The sequence below is a fragment of the Phyllostomus hastatus genome, unplaced genomic scaffold, assembly GCF_019186645.2.
Source record: "Phyllostomus hastatus isolate PE091 unplaced genomic scaffold, TTU_PhHast_1.1 phas_contig_148, whole genome shotgun sequence".
Taxonomy (NCBI): Eukaryota; Metazoa; Chordata; class Mammalia; order Chiroptera; family Phyllostomidae; genus Phyllostomus; species Phyllostomus hastatus.
The window spans coordinates 10999060-11016649 of NW_025333607.1; the positions used below are offsets into that span (position 1 = coordinate 10999060).

A 17590-nucleotide genomic window follows, 5' to 3' on the forward strand; every position below is an offset into this window, starting at 1 on the left:
CCCTCTTCTCACTTCTGCCTATTTCTGGTTTGCTCTTCAGGGAGCTTCCATCAACAGGGGCTTTTCTAGGCCTCGGCGTACACAGCGGATATTCAGCAAACGTCTCTCACGGGAATCAACAAATAAAGGTAAAAATGGCTCCAACCCAGAGTGGGTGATTTTTTTTTAAATATAATTTTATAGGATAAAAGGTTTTTGTTTTCTTTTGTGGCAAACTGTGTGGATTTCTTGTAATCCCAAAGTATCTAACTTAATCCAAGAATCGACCCAGAGCTGGAGGACAGAGCACAAGGACGCTTCCTGGGAATGCAGAGCTCAGACAGACGGGAAAGGCTTTGTTCGCCGAAGACCCCCACCGAGGAAACGCCACCAAGCCTTTACAAGAAAAAGCCCCGAAGGCCAGTGCCTCCAGTCCACACGCCTGCGGCTGAAGTCCAGGCACCCTGGGTCAGTGAGGATAACAAGGGCGGCCGGCCACCCTGCCTGGAGGCAGCACCCCGTCCCCTTCCGGTCTAAGGTCCCCGCTCCCCTCGCTTTCCCTGCTTCTGAGTCTCATTATTCCGCGTGCTTCTCCGAGTACAGGAGAGGTGCTCCTCGCCCCTTTTGAAGTCACGGGGCCGCTGGACATTCTGAACTACAGCTTCCGAACAGACGCTCAGGGCGAACACTGCTCTGCGTCTTTGCTGAGCCGAAAGGCAATGAATGATATTAAATTAAGGAGGTTAGTATTCATGAATTTTCACAATTATTTTAATTGGCCGCATTCATAACAGGAAGCAGTTATAAAAAGTAGAGATTCATTGATACGATGCCAAACTCAGGTAATTTTTCTCATCTTCTGAGGCTGTGTGTGTTACTCCCACGGAGGAACTCCCCCGTGTTGAATGCCGCCTAATTGTTTAGAAATAATTAACATGTTCTTATTTCAGCTGTAGAAAACATAATTTATTAATTGGCTGCTACTTTATGTGTTCCATTTTAAGATGCACGATAAATAAAGAAATTAGCATGAGAAGATTGACTAAATTCTGAAACTAGCAAGACGATTCTAAATTGAGGGTAAGTAAATTCATCGCATGGAGGGGTTTAATGACAAATGCAGAGACAACTCTTTATGGGCCTTCAGCTGCAGCTTTTAAATTTTAATTTTATAGGCAGGAAAGCATTATCGATGCTTTAATAATTCCAGGATTCCAATCCACACACCAAAACCAGAGACAGAGGAAGCCCACTCCACTCACTACTTTCTAGAGTTCTCGGGGTGTGAGAACGACGTGGCAGTAAAGTGGGAAGAAAAGAAGGCGGAAGCGTTGCTGACGCCTGCGAAGGAAGCAGCACCGGCTTCTAATTACCGAGCAGCGTGGTTAGTTCAGAGAACGTTCACACCCTCGCCTCGGCAAGGGACACTCGGTGCAAACGGTAAACATTCTAATCTTTAACTGAAGCACCCAGAAACCTTCGGTAAGCAGATGAGTATTTGAAACGAACCATATGCCGTATCCCCAGGTACTAATTGGCCCCGATTGCGGCTCCTTCAAAGTGGAGGCGGGGAAAAGGCTGCCATCACAGACACGCACGGGCAGCTCTCAAGGTGCAATGAGGACCGTGCGAATGCCCCAGCTCGTTCTGGAATTTTCGATTCTCCTTCTTTGTGGGATAGGTTCTGACTTTACGTTCTGCGCATGCCACTTGATCTCTCTGGCTGGTGCTGGTCAAAGGCTGACCCTCACCTTTTCAGGGGCTACCCGCCCTCCGTGATAAAAACCCAAACTCTTTGCCTGGCAGGCCTCACCCCCTCCCCGGTCACCAGCCTGGCCAGCCTCTGTCCTCCGGGAACGCAGAACTATTTCCAGCACACACAGTGCCCAGTACCCTGTAGCCTCCAAAGCTCAGGGACCTTTCACAGGGTGTGGCCCCAGCCTGAGCTGCTTCTTCTGAACCTATCCCACTGAAAACTCCAACGCAGATGGCCTTTACAGCTCAGGTCAGATGCCACCTCCTCCGTGAGGTCTTCCCTAACTGACTAGGGAGACACTTTTCCTCCTCTGCTCCCACGGCATTTCCAACAGGCTTCCACGAGGATAACCGTCACACTGAACTGGACTGTGTCTCTGGTGTCCGCGTCCACACTCACATCTAAGTAAGCCATTTGCTCGAAGGGGCAACCTCTTCCTCTTAGGATTCCCATAGTTGAACTATTGAAGCCTCAACTCACGGAATACTTGAGGAAGGGAGGGAGGGACAAGAAAGGAAGAAGGAAGGAGATGTTCCAGCAGGACTGCTGAAGGACTGCAGGTCCATGGGAACCAGGGATGAGTAACACGCAAAAAGGAAAGTGAGGTCCCCGTCAGTGCTGGGCGCCGGTGGGAGCCAGCTCTCTGGGGTCAGAGGGACCGCTTGGATCGCAGTGCTCGCTGGGGGCAACGCGGGGCTCCGGGGGCCACAGCAGCTCCTACACTGACCTCGTCTCACCCCTGGGTGGAAACAGATGTTAGCCCAGGGTCTTGAATAAACATTGTAATTAAATTATCCAATAGTAAAACCAGTCTAAAGTAGATATACGTTTTCTGGTTTTATTTCTGTAGTTCTCTTATCCAAAGGAATTGAGAGATTGGATACTCTATTAAGCCCTTGAATATAAGGAATAAACAAATAAAAGTGATCTTTAAGGACAAACAGTCAAAGAGGGAACTTCTAGAACAAGTTTCTCTTCTGCCTTGACCTCTTCTCTTTGCCTCCACACCCAGGTGCCTCGTCTAAAGATCACTGCCCGGAATTTGCACACCTGGATTTTCAGGTCCCGACACTCCAATGCGAGCGAGTGGACAAGCCGTTCGTCTTCTCTGTGAAGTGAAGGATAGACCCAGATGCCTGATGTTCCTTCGGCCTATTCAAACCCCACGGGCCCCTCCCAACCTACACTGAGCCCCTGTGACACCTGTTTATGGATCTAAGACAGAAGTTTGCCCTCGTGGGTCCACATCAACACCACCAGGGAGAGCCCCACCTGACCATCCTTTCCGCAGGTTTTGGGGAAAGCGTGGAGAAATGCAGGTGATCACCCGCCGTATTTTCCTTGTGCCCAGAAGCTACTGTTCAGAGCAGAGGACTAGCAACGCGGAACCACACTGGGGGGAGTACCCTCCCCCACCCAGCCACAGAGCTGCATTATGTACCCTCTTGGCCCCCACCAACAGCCCCGTCCCCCAGCTTCACCCCTGCCAGGAGGCAACGCCACTCACTGCAGGGGGCCGACTACAGCTGGACCCCCAACCGGTGGCATGAAATCCACTGTTTGGCTCGCATCTTCCCGTATTCCAACAGTGAGGTGCTAGAGGGGGTTTGTGGGGCACCCCAAGTTTTGTGAAGTCCTGCATGTCCTATTTTAAGGCTTTGGGGCAAGTACTGGAGAACGAAAGTGTCAGTTTTCGAGTTCACTGTTGACCCCAGCAAACAGATAAGGGGGAATGTATTTTGCAACTAAAATAAATGACAGTTATTTCTGAATGGCACCATATGCCCTTAATTTCTAGACAGAGTCAGATAATTAAAGGATTGGAACATCCCGTCTTCCCACCCCTGACTTCTGGGACATCCTCCCTGTTGTCACCGCAGGGCCGGCCGCAGGCCTTGGGCGAGCCCTCCACTGCACCCTCCCACTGTGGGGGGCGTGGGTCTCCACCCAGCGCGGAGCCCCAAAGCGGCCGTGACCACTGCAGAGGCCTGTGTTCAGACTCAGGGCTGAGGGAGTGCGGGTGGCCCTCCCTGCGCCATGCGGGGCAAGGAGTAAATGGTTAGGGAAGCCTTGTCGGGCCTCTGTCCCAGGCTGTTTCCTTCCTTCCATTTCACAGGGAGCCAAAGGTTCCAAGTGCGGTCCCGCTCACCGAGTGTGAACAGTTCCCGTATGTGGCAAACCCTGAAAGAGGCAGCACCTCATTCGGGAGGGAACCTGAGAAAGACTCCAGGACGGCGCCTCCTCTGGCTGGCTGGGGACCTCGGGGGATACGGGACAGACGACCCGGCACACACTGGGCAGGGCGCCCCTGGGCAGTGCCACACGCGCTGCCTTTACTGTCTTACCAGCCTGAGGCCCTTCCCCACCACACCCCACCCCACACCCCCCCACATCCCCATGTAGAGCCCGCCCCCACACACACCCCCCAGTGTGAGCAGTGTCGGGCACTGCAGGAGTGGACAGCACAGCATGAACAGAGACGATGGGCTGTCACGTACCCCCACGGTCTGGACAAAGGCCAGCCCACGTCTCAGGAGGCCGGGCTGGGGAGGGAGCGTGCCAAGGAGAAAGTGAGAGTGGAACGCTCCGACCACCCTGACACAGGGACCACCGAGCACAGAGACGGCGTGAGGACAGACACGGGGAGGGCAGCGGCAATCACAGAAAGGTGGAGCAGGGGGACTTAAAAGCTGTCGAGATTACGTGAGCGACTCAGGGACCCCGGTCAGCAGACGACGGGAACCGAGGCTGCTGTAACCCCTGGAGCCCTCCACGCAGGTCATTTCCACAGGTCACTCAGTAACAGCAGCGGCTCACTGAGTGTCTGCCACCTCCCAAGGTATCCCACACTGTCTAACTGACCCTCAAAGCAGTGCTGCCAGGTATAGGTGATTCTCATCGCACGAAAGAGAAAGCTCAGACTAAGCAGGGAAGCGTGCCGATGTGAAGTGGCTGGCAGCAGCAGGACCAGGACTATCGGACCCCACGCTGTGCTCTCTCCCCCACCCGTATCAGTGCCTGTCACCCACCACTGGGAGTCGATCTCTCTGGCCAGAGGCGCCGGTGTTACCAAGGATGCTCCGGGACAAGAACCCAACTCCCATATGCAGCTCTGCGCTCTTCCGACAACAGCCCACGGCCCTCGGTAAGACGCTGACTGAACGAATGGTCCCAGGAGAACGGGGACACTTACATGCCAACAATGAACCTCGCACCATATGCAAAAATCTCAAAATAGATCAATGATCTCAATGTAAAACCCAAAACTCTAAAACTTCGGATAGAAAACGGAGAACAAAAGTCTTTATTCTCTTGGATTTGGCAACGATTTCTTAGACATGGTATCAAAACCCTGACCCATCCAACCCAGCAACCCTCCTCCTCCCAGGTTCTTACCCAAATGAAATGAGAGTGTACATTCACACCAAAACCTGTGTGTAGGCGCCTACAGTGGCTTTCCTGACAACCACCCAAAACTGGGAAAGAACGTGAAAATCCTTCAGTTGGTGAGTGGATAAACAAACTGGGGGTAGAAACGTAATGGGATATTGCTTGGCGACACGAAAGAACCAAACCCTGAGATCATACATTTATAAGCGTCCGTAACAAGGGCACGGCCGAACATCTAATGCACTATGCCGAGCGAAGGACGACATATCACACGGCTCTTTGGAGCAACTTGCAGGACGTCCTGGAAAAGCTAAAAAAGCTCTAGTGACAGAAGGCAGATCGGGCTGGCAGGGGCTGGAAGTGGGGGCAGGACTTGACTACAAAGCAGCAGGAGGGAATTTGGGGGCTGATGGGACTGTTCTATGTCTTGGTGGTGGCACTGGTGGTGGACTGCATGCATTTGTCAAAACTTGTAGAACTGTACACTAACTAAAAATGGTAAACTTTGCTGAATGCAAACTCTACTCCAACATTTAAGTGATGAGGTAGGGAAAGCGTATCCGTTGTTTGTAAGATTATAGAGAGACAGCGCAGTGGAGTAGTTCAGATGCTGAAAGCCCCAGTGACCGCATCTGCCCCATGGGGATGCGAGCCACCAGCGCCCTCACAGGGTCGTGGACGTGAAGTGAGACGAGGTGTGTGCGTCCCTCGGCAGAGCACCCAGCACAGTCAGTGGCCCCGGAGCTCCAGCAGGTGCTGTGGCTTCTCATCCCCCTTGAGGGAGAGCCCCTCTGTCTATGACCCTTTCTGAGCGCTGTGCGCCACGCGCTGAGCTCGGTACTGCGCCCGGCACACGGCAGACAACCGAGCCCGACTCCGAGTCCCTGCGTCCCAGGACCTGCCGTACCGATGCTGCTCCCTGAGCCAGAGCCGCCTGTAGACCAAAAGCCAGAAGAAACAATTCGGGGGCAAGAACGGGAAAGGCTGTGAGATGGAATTCGTGTCACCACACCTTGCGGAGAGACCCTCCTCTTACCCCTGGGGTGGACTTTGGGACAAAGCAGAGCCACCGGGAGAGGAGTGGGGCGCAGGGCCACCTGCTCCCCGGGGAGAAGGCCGTGCGAGGGCTGGGACAGGGTGAGCAGCAGATGCCAGCTCGAACACAATAGCTGCATTGTTCACTTCCCGGCCGACTTTGTGGCCCATGGTGCCATGCCCAGAAGCCTATCCCAGCACTTAATGGTAACACTGCGGACGGGATTATGTGGTTATGAAGTCAGGAAATTCCTCTCCTCACTTCAACACTCATGACAGCCAGCGCTGCCTTCTCTCCAGGGAAACCATCCTCCTGGTTGTTTGGAGAAGCAAGACACAGGTAACACGCAGCCATGTTCGCTTTCGACTGCCTGAAAACTCATCTCACACACACGCGTGCATGCACACACATGCATGGACACGCACACACACACACTTTTTCCATCCCCTGCCAAATCTCCCTAATCTTCCTGAAGATAAGGTGATTCGGTTATGATGAAACCTCCAGAAACAGGAAACGCATTCTGCAAGATCATTCCAACCTGACATGTAGAACAGTTCAGAGCTGGCTGGGCTCACCATCCCACTGCGAGGCATCTCTGCTTACAATTAATTTAACGAAACAGAGGAAGGAGGCAGGGAAAAAATCTTGGTTTACTAATGACCTTTACGGAATTGCTCGTATTGAGTCAAATAGACTCAAGTTACCATAAAAACTTTTTCCTGGGCAGAGAATGCTCATGCCTTTGACTGCAGCTTTAACTCAAATGTTCTTTTATTTCTTCTTCAGACAATCATTATTTTTTCCTTCAGCTGAGTCCTGCCTCCTGCGCCCCCAGTGCACGGCCGAGCAGGACCAGCCTGACCGGAGGCGCAGCACGTGCAGGGGCTGAGGCGGTTCTCACACGGCGCTGGCCCCAGTCCCTTCTCTGCCGGGCGTGGGGCTGCCTCCAGGCTCCCTGGCTCACAGGTGCTGTGGAGGGTCTCAGGAGGGATCCAAGAAAGGGAATTCCGTGTTACAAAAGAGGATCTCGGAAAAGCAACTGAAATAATTACAAAGACAATAACTGACTGCTTTGTTTCAGCAGCAGCAGAGAGAACGAAGTGGACTCAGAACTGGAGCACCAGGGACTGAGAAGCTGGTTAGGGCTTCCCCCCTCCCCCACCCCTGCACCGCCACTCATGAAACCGTGCTCTCAGTGACTCCACACAACTGTCTCCTTAGAAGGCCCTGTGATAACAGAAGATGCACGTCCCTGCGCCAGCGACAGGCAGGTCCTGGGAAGAAGGGGCACGCGTGCCTGCAAGTGCTGGGAGGATGAGATCACTGTCTGTGCTCACATTTTCCTTGGCCTCCAAAGGCCTGCATTCTTACCTGTGCGCTCGGCAAGCACACTGCAGACTTCCAGTCAGGACGCTGCCAGTTCAGACGTTGAGGTGCTCCCCTCCACTCCAAACCCGGAGCAATGGTAAGTAAAAGATTAAAGGAGAAACCAAAAATAGCTTTACGAGGTCAAAAACCAGGATAAACATCTCCCTGGACCAAAAATAGAACAGAAATGCAGAGTGGAACGAGGGCCTCAGGTCTGGAAGCAGGCACAAAACTCGGCTTCAGCAACTGGAAGGGAATAAAAATGCTCCACACGAGAGAGGTGAGTAGAGTCGGCTTTACAACTTAAAGCTGGAGGAAGGTGAGGCTCCCTCTTATTCTTTAAAAAGCTAAAGATAAAGGGCTCATGGCCTGTTCCCTTGGGCTAAAGGTTACTAGGGAGCTGGGGTCCTGGAAAGGCTAGAAGACAGAGCCGGGGCCAAGACACCCGTTGCCTACGTCACGGGCTCTGAAACAGCCTCCACATCACCGCAATGCAACAGCTCCAGAGGCCGTTTCGGAACTGGGGGCTGAGGGGCCTGGTGGAGCACACTGAGGGGGAAAGAAACAAAACCAAAATGTGCTAAAAAAAATGAGCCTGCTCTTCCAAAGTCTAAAACATGTAAGCGAAACGCAATGCGAAGGAAGATAACCAAAAAAATCGACTATCGGAACATGACCTTGATCCGGTCACACAAACGGACGGACCGAGACTTAAAACGAGCGAAGTTAGGATGCTGGAAAAATGCACACACCACCGAGAGGCATGCGTTCGCAGTGAAGACGATGCTATGAACCAGAAATGGGCAGAAATAAAACATAAGCTCAGAGACGTGGGGGAAAAGCGAACTGGAAATCCAGGAAATAAAAAAATACTCACGAAACTGACGCCATAGCAAAAGTCTTCCCTAGGGCACGATTTCAGGGGGTCGGTTTGTGGGAAACACGGAATAAACGTGGAGCCGGACGGGGGAGCGGGACGCGGGCAGAAGCAGAAGGGACGTGTGCTCATTAGTTTTCCACTGGGTTCCAGACCTTCGACTTTTCAAACTGTAGACATGGACCTCCTTCACAAAAATTATAGTAAAAAATGTAAAGACTGCGGGAAATAACATGAGTGACAGATAACAAAGGACAGGCAGTCCTCACTTTCTTCTGTGTAGTCTAGGTTTTATTCTTTTTTTTTAATTTAGTTTTATTTTAATCTCTCCCATTTCCACCCCCCCTAGTTTTTGTCCATGTGTCCTTTATCCTTGTTCCTGTAAACCCTTCCCCTTTTCCCCTGAAATTCCCTCCCCCCTCCACTCTGGTCACTTACAACAAAGCAAACCATCAGAGTGATAAGAATCTTGATTACATATTTTTACCCTTTTAATTACTTCTTTCGTAAAGTTATAATTTGAAAATATGTCAAGCAGCCATATTGAAGGATTATAAAAGTTATAAAAATCAGCTACGTGAACTGCTGCGGAGCTGACAGGAATGCTGGCCGGGCTGTCTCGGCGGGTCCCGGGTGAGGGCCTGGGCCTCGGCGCAGGACCAGCTGCGCTCTGCCGGCCAACCACACACACAGACTTTGACGTGAGTCCTGCAGCTTGGGCTGCTGGGAAATTTAGAGCATATGTTTTCTTCCCTTCTTGTACATAAAGGCACGTGGCATGCATTCTGGGTACTAACCTGCTTTCATCGTATTTCTTGGCACTCTCATTTCACAAATCATTATAAAATGTATTGCTGTTGTATTATGTGGGTGTGGCAAAAGTAGGTTTACAGTGAGTATGCGAAAGGTTTTTCTTTTTTTATTTAACTACTGCATTACTGATTTGTAGTATTTGTCTTATTATTATTGTTGTCATTACTTTGTACCCTCACTTACAATTTAACTTTTAGGTAATGTCTTTTTCCCATATGGACGGCTGCAAACCTCCTTCTGACCACCCCGTGCATACGTGAGAATGCATGCGCAGGTGTGGCCATAGCCGCCCCAGTATCTTTTGGGTGGGGAAAAGGGTATAATTAGGTAAAACACACTGAAAAATAAGAGACAAGTGAAGAGGAGAAAAGAAAAACAACAAAAGAGAACAGAAACAAAGGTACTGAACAGTTAGATCATGGGTGATCACTTCGCAAGACACTGACTGCCAAGGAAAGAGCGTGAAGTTCATCCTGGAGACTGAAGATAATGCCAAACACTTTCAAACTTCTGCCGCAGAAACAGTGTACTTAAGAAAACACTAAAAAACAGTGTGCAAGATGTGGGAAACGGCAGAAACTGAAGGCCAGGCGACCGACTAGGGGCTATTTCCACCTGGGAGTGCGGCGACAGAGCTGTGAGTGCACCGGTGGACACTATCTTACAAGAAGGATCCAATGTAACAGGCTTTAGAAAAGAAAAAATGCCACGGCAAGTAAACATGCCTTTTCTTTTTTAAAAAACAGCAAAATGTGGGACACCTGAGGCAGCGTGCTAGGTCCTGCCCACAACTTACAGAAACAGTCGATTCCGTGTGGTCTGTTCTGCTTCCACTGCCTTGGATTCTGACCTGGGCAGGCCACGGCAGGCAGCCGAATCATTCCAAAACCTCCTTAGAAGAAAAATTTTATTTCTTCCCCAAATTAAGCTGCTGCTGATTACAAATGACAACTAATTCCACACATGCAAATGATGCCCACTAGTAAAAGTGAAACGTGACCCCGTGCCCAGGGACTGGCCACATGGGCACATAATCAATAGTGTGTGACGTAGGAGCCTATTAAGGTGGAGCTTCTAGGTTCCAAGAAAAGCAAAAAAAATAAGCCTGAGAACTCAAAATGCAGGAACTGAAGTAAATTTATTTTTGACTGAACTAAGTTGGAATATATGATCTTTTTGGGAATGCACTAAGCTGAATTTACTTATTTTTTTTCCAAAGCAAATCAATAGCGTAGAGATATCAGAAGGGATAGTTATATCGCTAAACAGAATAAAACTGTCATATAAATAGAGCCCTGAGAACATAACTGATGAACTCATTGAAACCAGGTTTACATTCTCATCAAAATGCACAAGCTGCTCACTTCTTCCAGGATCCATTTCAGAGAAGCATGAGATCACCGCGCTGGAGGGGACCTTAAGGCCGCCCCGCCCGAGTCTCCCGCACCACGTACCGCATTTGTCTCTCTCCGACTCACTTCACTTAGCATAATGCCCTTGAGGTCCACCCACGTCGTGGCAAACGGCAGGCTGCCCTTGTTTTTTATGGCTGAACGTATTACATATACACACACACGCGCGCGCGCGCACACTATACACAGTGAGTCAACAGGGCTGCAAACACCCCCCCCCCCACACACACACACCCCTGTTAGCTCTCTTCCTCTGTGGCGTCCTAACAGAACGTCAAACAGACTGTGAGCTCAAAGGGGAAAGAGATGGTCTCGGGGGACTTGGAGATGCTGCAGACCGGCCGACCGAAAGCCACTCACCACCTTGTCCTGCCCTGTCTTCCTCTCGCACAACGGGCGAGAGGAACACGCACTCTCCTCCCCTCTCTCACAGCTAGGAGTCACCGTGGGAGCCGGTGCTGAACAGTGAGATGCAGGTGGAAATCCCTCGGGGGGCTTCCCTTTGCCCCCTGCTGGAATACAAAGGTGTGACACACGTTGAATGCCCACATTCCCTCCAGACGCTAAGCTCCATGGATCCTCCCCTGAGATCAAACCTCTCATTGCTTGGTCGGTGATGAAAGTTCTAGTAAATAAAATAAATGCAGCACTATGCATTGTTTCATTTACTTCTGCTACCTACTACGCGCCGAGGGTCATGTACTTTTGGATCAATGACATAAAAGCGGAGTTCTCAGAAAGACCACCGGAAAGTTACTTTCAAGCTGGTTCCCCACAACTCACCTTGTCCCGGGTCTGGCATCGGCCACAGCCGCAGTCAAAGCAGTACTGAGCCCTCAGATGCTTCCGGCGCTCCTCGCTGGTCATCAGCAGGTCCAGGTAGCAGATGGTGAGCTGTGGAGGCCAGAGAGAAAAGGGGCCGCAGGGCTGTTGTGGTCACTGTCTTTAACAAGTACTTATTATTGCTAATTATTCAAGTAAAACCTACTTTTATCACACACCCAAAAGTGACAATGAGAAGATACTACTCATAGTGTCTCCAGCTGAAGAATCACACGTAAAATTTTTCTTGCAATACTTTCCAACCCGTTGCATGGTGAGCACATGTATTTATTTTAAACAACTGGGCTCATGAATTCAAGACACTTTACACCTTACTTTTTTTATTCACTGGACACTGAAGTGTCAAAAGCTGTTATACGCTCAGTATTACTTAGGTGTCATTGAATTCCTTCATCACTGGTAATCAGAGATGCCAACATGATCTCAGTGACCCGATGGGCGGCAGGTGACATGGCCAGGCTGCTCCTACATGCTAATCAGTTCTAGAGCCGCCTCGTGGGGTTCACGGTCAACCAGATCTGGTCTCTTTGCAATTAGCAGACTGTTGTCTTACTTGTGACCAGATGGAAAAACAAAGTGGAAAAATTCCCAAATAGGGAGAATTTAACGTCAGGATGCAATTACTGATGGAAGCTCTTCAATGACTTCCTTGGACCCTTTCAAGTACAGTAACCACGGTATCTGGCTTGGATGGTGAGAGGTCATAGGTGAGAAGGTGCACTTCAGGGACATCTCAGGGTCCCTCGAGCCCCAAGAGCCCACTCCAAGGTACCGGTCTTCAGCTGACATCATGGTGATCCCACATTTCTCATGTGACTAGGTCCCCTAGGTGCTGAAAGTCTGATTCAAAAACACACAAAATCGAACTCCTGATTTCCCCCCAGCCTGCTGCATCTCAGTTGGAGCCTGCCAGTCTCAGGGGACAGCAATTCATCTTCATCCTCCATCCAATCCACCAGGGAATTCTGGGGGCTCAACCTAAAAATACTTCCGGGACCAACCACTCCTGCCCTTTCCAACGCTACCGGCCTGGGCGGAGCCGCCACCACCGGCTCGCTGCCCGTGAAACGCAAGTCTCACCGCGGGTCTCCCTGCTTCTCCCCGGGTCCCTGCACCCCATCTTCCGAGGGCTGCTCTGAAAACCGAAGTTGGGGCACATCTTTCCTCTGCTCAAGCGCTCCAACGGCTCCCCCTCTGCTTCGAGGCCAATCCCCTCAATGAAACCCCAAAGCTCAACAGTGCTTCCCGGCCAACTGCAGGTCCGTGACGTCACGAGTCTACCGTGGCATGAGTAAAGAAATGCCAAGTGAACATTTACAAACTCTGTCCAGCAATTGGGTAGGAGAAACTTTCTGTGCTTCTCATAATAAAACATGAGGCTTTTATGTTCTGTGTTTTTTAAAATTTCATTTTTTCAGTAATTCATTTTCATCAAACTTTACAAGAACATTAGACTGCAACGAATTGAGGGGGAACCTGTCCTTCCTAACAGGTAGTGAGGGGAGCAGAAGCCTCTCAAAGTCCAGCTTGTTCCAGCTCTGAGCCCCTCTCCCCTCCCCGCTCCAGCCCCCTGGCCTCCGCCTGTCCTCACGCGCCACCCCGAGGCCCGTGTGCCAGCCGGGCCTATGCCCACCGCCCCACCTTCTACCATGGGGGTCTCCCTCGTCTCTGAGTTTCAGCCACCTCTCCCTTTCTCACTGCGGTCTAACCTGACCACCCCATTTAAAATAACCGCCCAGTTCCCGCCCCACCCCGGGCCTCCTAACTCCCTCACCCTGCCCTAGTTTTCCCTGTTCTGCAACGTACATCAGCTCGTGACATATGGCATAAATTAATTCCTTATGTGCTTTTACATGGGGAACGTAATTATGGGGCCTACGTGGCGGGGGGAGATGGGGGTACTGCAGGCGAGCAGGAGGGTGGGATTAGCCACTGCGGGAGACGACAGCAACTCCCCAGGGCAACAAACTCCACGTGTGGTTCTTCCCAGGTGGGGGGAAGGCACCTCAGGGCCACGACGCACGATGGTGCGCGTCTGAGCGCGTGGCCTGGCAGGACGGCCATCCTCTCGGACAGTGAACACAGCTTCGGAGGGCCTCCCACGGCAGCCGGCGGGGAAGCAGACGTGGCCTGGCCGGCCAGAGCTGTCAGGTCCTCCACGGCCTCATCTGGCTGGCTGGCTCTCCCTAGCTTCTCGCGCATTCAGCACCTATAACAGGCTGCTCCACACGCAGAAGCAAGGGTTCCTGCCCTTCGGAAATGCAGACGGGGCGTTGCTGAGCCTCTGCGAGGGGCCAGGCGCCCACCTGGACAGGCAAGGCAGCACAGGACAGGGCAGGCCAGCAACGGGCTTGGACACACCCGGGGTTAGCGCCCACATCTCTGACTCGAGCCTGCTACTCTTCTTACAGTGACACAGCTGCTGCCCGTGCTTCTGGGGGCTGGGGTGGCGGGGGGAGGCATGGGGGGCCGCTTCTTCAGGAGCCGCCCCAGCGCTGTGGCACCTAAAACACTCGAGCCCATGCTAAGCAGCGTCTGTGACAACTGGGCTCCCTCCACCCAGACCACGACCGCTTGCTAATTCCCTAAATCTTTTTCTCTTGCTTCGTGCTCTGAGGCCAGGGCTGCCTCCAGGGTGCGAAGGCCTGTCAGGCAAGCGCCTCCTATTCACAGAGAACACTGTGTCCCAAATTCCAAACAACCCACTTCTGAGCCCACTTTCAAAAACAGCCCCTTAATAAGTTTGGGGCGGTATCCACACCTTTCCTCTTTCGTCAGGGTCTCCCGTCCTCGGTTCCTTCCATGCAGCGAGATGGAAAGGGAGCCGATCCGTCCTCCCTCCTGGGCTAACTCTAGGACACTACTTCTCAGTCCAGCCCAGCGGCCCTTCGGCGGCGGCCCCTGCTGCCAGATCCAATCAACTGGCAGCAGTTGTTGGGCGATGACAATGTGCCCGGTGTGAGGACAACTAATCTGAGACACGCCACACCAGAGAAACACGCTCGACTCACCCAACACTGCATCACAAGGGCCAAAACTCACGCACGACTGTGCCGGGCAGCGGGTGGGCAGCAGGAGCCCAGGTATTCGTTTGAGCCCAATGGACAGACTCTCATGGCCTCCCTCGCCATCTGGGGCTGCTTGGGGCCAGCACCAGGACTGTGGGGCAGGCAGCTAAGTGCCCCCCCACCCCCACCGCCTGCAGTCTCCCTTTATCTTCTAGGTGGCTTTGGGAGAGATCATCTTAAAGCCCAAATCCGACCACGTCCTCCTCCACAGGCAGATTTCTGGGGGTTTCTTGCTGCCTGTGGGACAAGGGCCCCCAAGGGCCTCCCAGCTCATGTTCTGCCTGCCTTACTGGGTCCAGCACTTCTCCACGCACCCTGCAGTCTGTACCAGTGAGCTACGCTGCTGCGTTTCCGAAACAACGCCGCAATGCCAGGGTGCACCACACTGCAGGCTTGACTCAAATACACCAAATTTACTTCCTCAGCCAACTTAACTAAAGGAAATATTTGCACAACAAGAAGGAAGTACGCCTCTTAATCAATCTCCTAATGCCTTTTCTCATGGTTCTCCTTTTCCCCTACCTCTGCCCCAAGGGAGCAGTTAGAAACGTGCAGGATGGGTTTTAGGTGTTGGGGGTGGCTACGGCACGGACTGAGCGGGGGACCCCAATCCAATGGGGCAACAGACCCACACCATCAACAGGTGCTCCACCGGAAGGAAGGCCGACACTGCCCCCAACGAGAGGCGCTGCTGGTGTCTCTGGTACACTCTGTGGAACAGAGAGTCAAGTCATCAAGGGGTGCCTGATGACTCCTGGGGACAAGGCGCAGTGCTCAGTATGAAAGGACACACAGAAGTGAGACACCCACTACCTGTCCCCATGAAGCTTGTGGCTGAACAGAGATGTCATGGAAAGGGCCAGAATGAGTGCCAAGAAATAGTAACAACCCCCAGACGTCAGAGGGAAAGGGCTCTCTTTAACTCGGGCAACTGGGAAAAGCTTTTTGGAAGAGACGTGTCTGAGAGGGCTTGAAGGGAACCCTCAGGCAGAGACGGCGGGCACCAGGCGCGGAGACGGCGTCATGCACCGAGACACACGGTGGTATGGGAAACATCCCCTGAACCAGCTGGTCTACGAAGGGCTCGGGGGGAGCCCTCTCTTTGTCGAGAAGGTGCTTTGACAAGAACCGCGGGGGGAAACAGTGGCGGCTGCAGAGCGTGGCGCCGGGCAGAACCAGTTTGTGTCAGGCGAGAGGAAGGGTTCGCCAGGCGCTCCAGAGGGGGAAAGAGAAGGGCGTGAAGAAGTGAAACAAGCACCAGAAGACAAGGCGAGTTTGCAACTAAATGAAAAACCGACTGGGGAGGGTGGCTGGCAGCCACGCCTAGAAAACTAGGCGTCAGAAAATTTCTTTGCTGTTTCTGAAAATTCCAATCATGTCTAGTAAGTTTTCTGTTTGCTTATCAAGTAACCTGTGCTTTTATAGCATTTCCCGAAACAACGCCATCATCCTCATCACATCGTAATCACGATCACCCACAGCAGCACCACCTCTCAGCTCCGAAACCAACGTGCCGGAAGTGGGTAGCAGTCCCCTTTCTTACCTGCCCCGAACCGCTTCACGTATGGCCCAGAACAAAAACCTCAGTTCCCCAGACTGTTGACAGATAGCCCACGTACCCAGTCCCAAAGGCGGAAATTCAGTAAGCAGCTGTATAAGCGACAGCTTATCCCGTTGAAAATCGGTTTGGAGGCAGTCTTATCACAGCCAAACCCTTGTCTACATAAAATATGGCACCTCTGAGTTTAGGCTTTATTGGCTGAGTGCCGCCTAAATGCAATAAAATCTTATGATACTGTTTCCCTTGCAATAAATATCCACTTCAGTACATTGGAAGGCAGAAGGAAACTGGGTTCTATGAAGCATAAGCATACATAACCCAGAATTCGGGGTAGTGACCGTGCAAACCCTGTGCAGGTTCAGGTGGGCAGCCCATCTGCAGACCTTGGACTTCTGAGAAAGTTGCTCATCAAAGAGGCTGGCCTGACAGTCCGCAGAACTGCAAGGGTCAAGGCCAATGCACCGCAGGGGGTTGTGTCCCGTCCCACCTCTGCTTGAACAAGTGCACAGATACGCTGGTAAATTTATGAGGGCCCGATGACACCCAAAAGCTTGTTTGCTTTCTTAATGAAAGGGTAAAAACGGGTCGCCATCAAAATGTGCTCAGTGGCCTCAGGCGTTAGTAAGCCACTGACTCTCGTCCCAGGGGAGGATGACAACCAGCTGCAGAAATGTGAGAGGTCACTGAACTGTCATGTGTGCAAAACACACACGCTGTCCCACACACACACGAATATAGTAGGGACTGTCAGCATCCAGGAAGATGGTGCTTTTAAAAAAAAGTTGGCCTATCTGTAATCTAGAAGTAACAATGGGTTTAGTTGGTTGCAGGGTTGAGGTCACATGGTTTCTGCCTGGAAGGAGGACAATGAGAAGCTGTCCCTCAGCTTTTCACTGGTTTCAGGGACGGGTCACACTGAGAGGGTCTCTGATGGGAAAGGAGGGGGACCGTGGGTTCCTTACCTCCTCTCTGGCCTCGATGTCTCGGATGGCGCGCAGTAAGAGGTGGGGCCCGTTGAACACAACCGAACAGTTGGGGTCACAGCTGTGATTGAGCAAAGACATACTGGAGGGAATAAAAAGAAAAAAAAATAAAGAGGGAGACCGTCACGGCTCAGCACAGAGTCAAACATCTCAGTTTCATGAATACAACAGGGGAGAGACACTTCGGCCTGGGGGCAGGGGACAGGTAAGGCTCACAGTGCACCGGAGACCGAGTCCTCGGGGCGTCCACAGACGCGTCACAAGCCCGCCTCACAGGATCTGAAACACTCCCCAAACTGGAGGCTAACTGGGGAGGTCTGTGAATAAAAACATGTTTGATTCCTTCTTAGGGGTGCGGTGGGGAGGAGGTAGTTGTGCCATTAGACACCAGGAACTAAGACAGCCCGGTAAGACAACAGGAAAGAAACCGACCTGAGAAGAGAGAATCTGTGGGAGGTCATGGGACGCAGCGGTCATCACTGCAGGCAACACATCCCTGGC

General features: G+C 52.0%; 1 protein-coding gene across 4 annotated transcripts in view; it reads right to left on the bottom strand.

Annotated features, from left to right (window-relative positions):
• SMYD3 (SET and MYND domain containing 3) overlaps window positions 1-17590 on the bottom strand; it is a 446241-nt gene that overhangs the window by 96245 nt on the left and 332406 nt on the right. For all 4 annotated transcript variants that reach the window (XM_045861300.1, XM_045861306.1, XM_045861322.1 and 1 more), the window contains 2 exons: window positions 17069-17171; window positions 11418-11528 (listed from right to left, as the gene is read on the bottom strand). In XM_045861300.1, the coding sequence (XP_045717256.1) occupies window positions 11418-11528; window positions 17069-17171 (214 nt within the window). The remainder of the gene's footprint in view (window positions 1-11417; window positions 11529-17068; window positions 17172-17590) is intronic.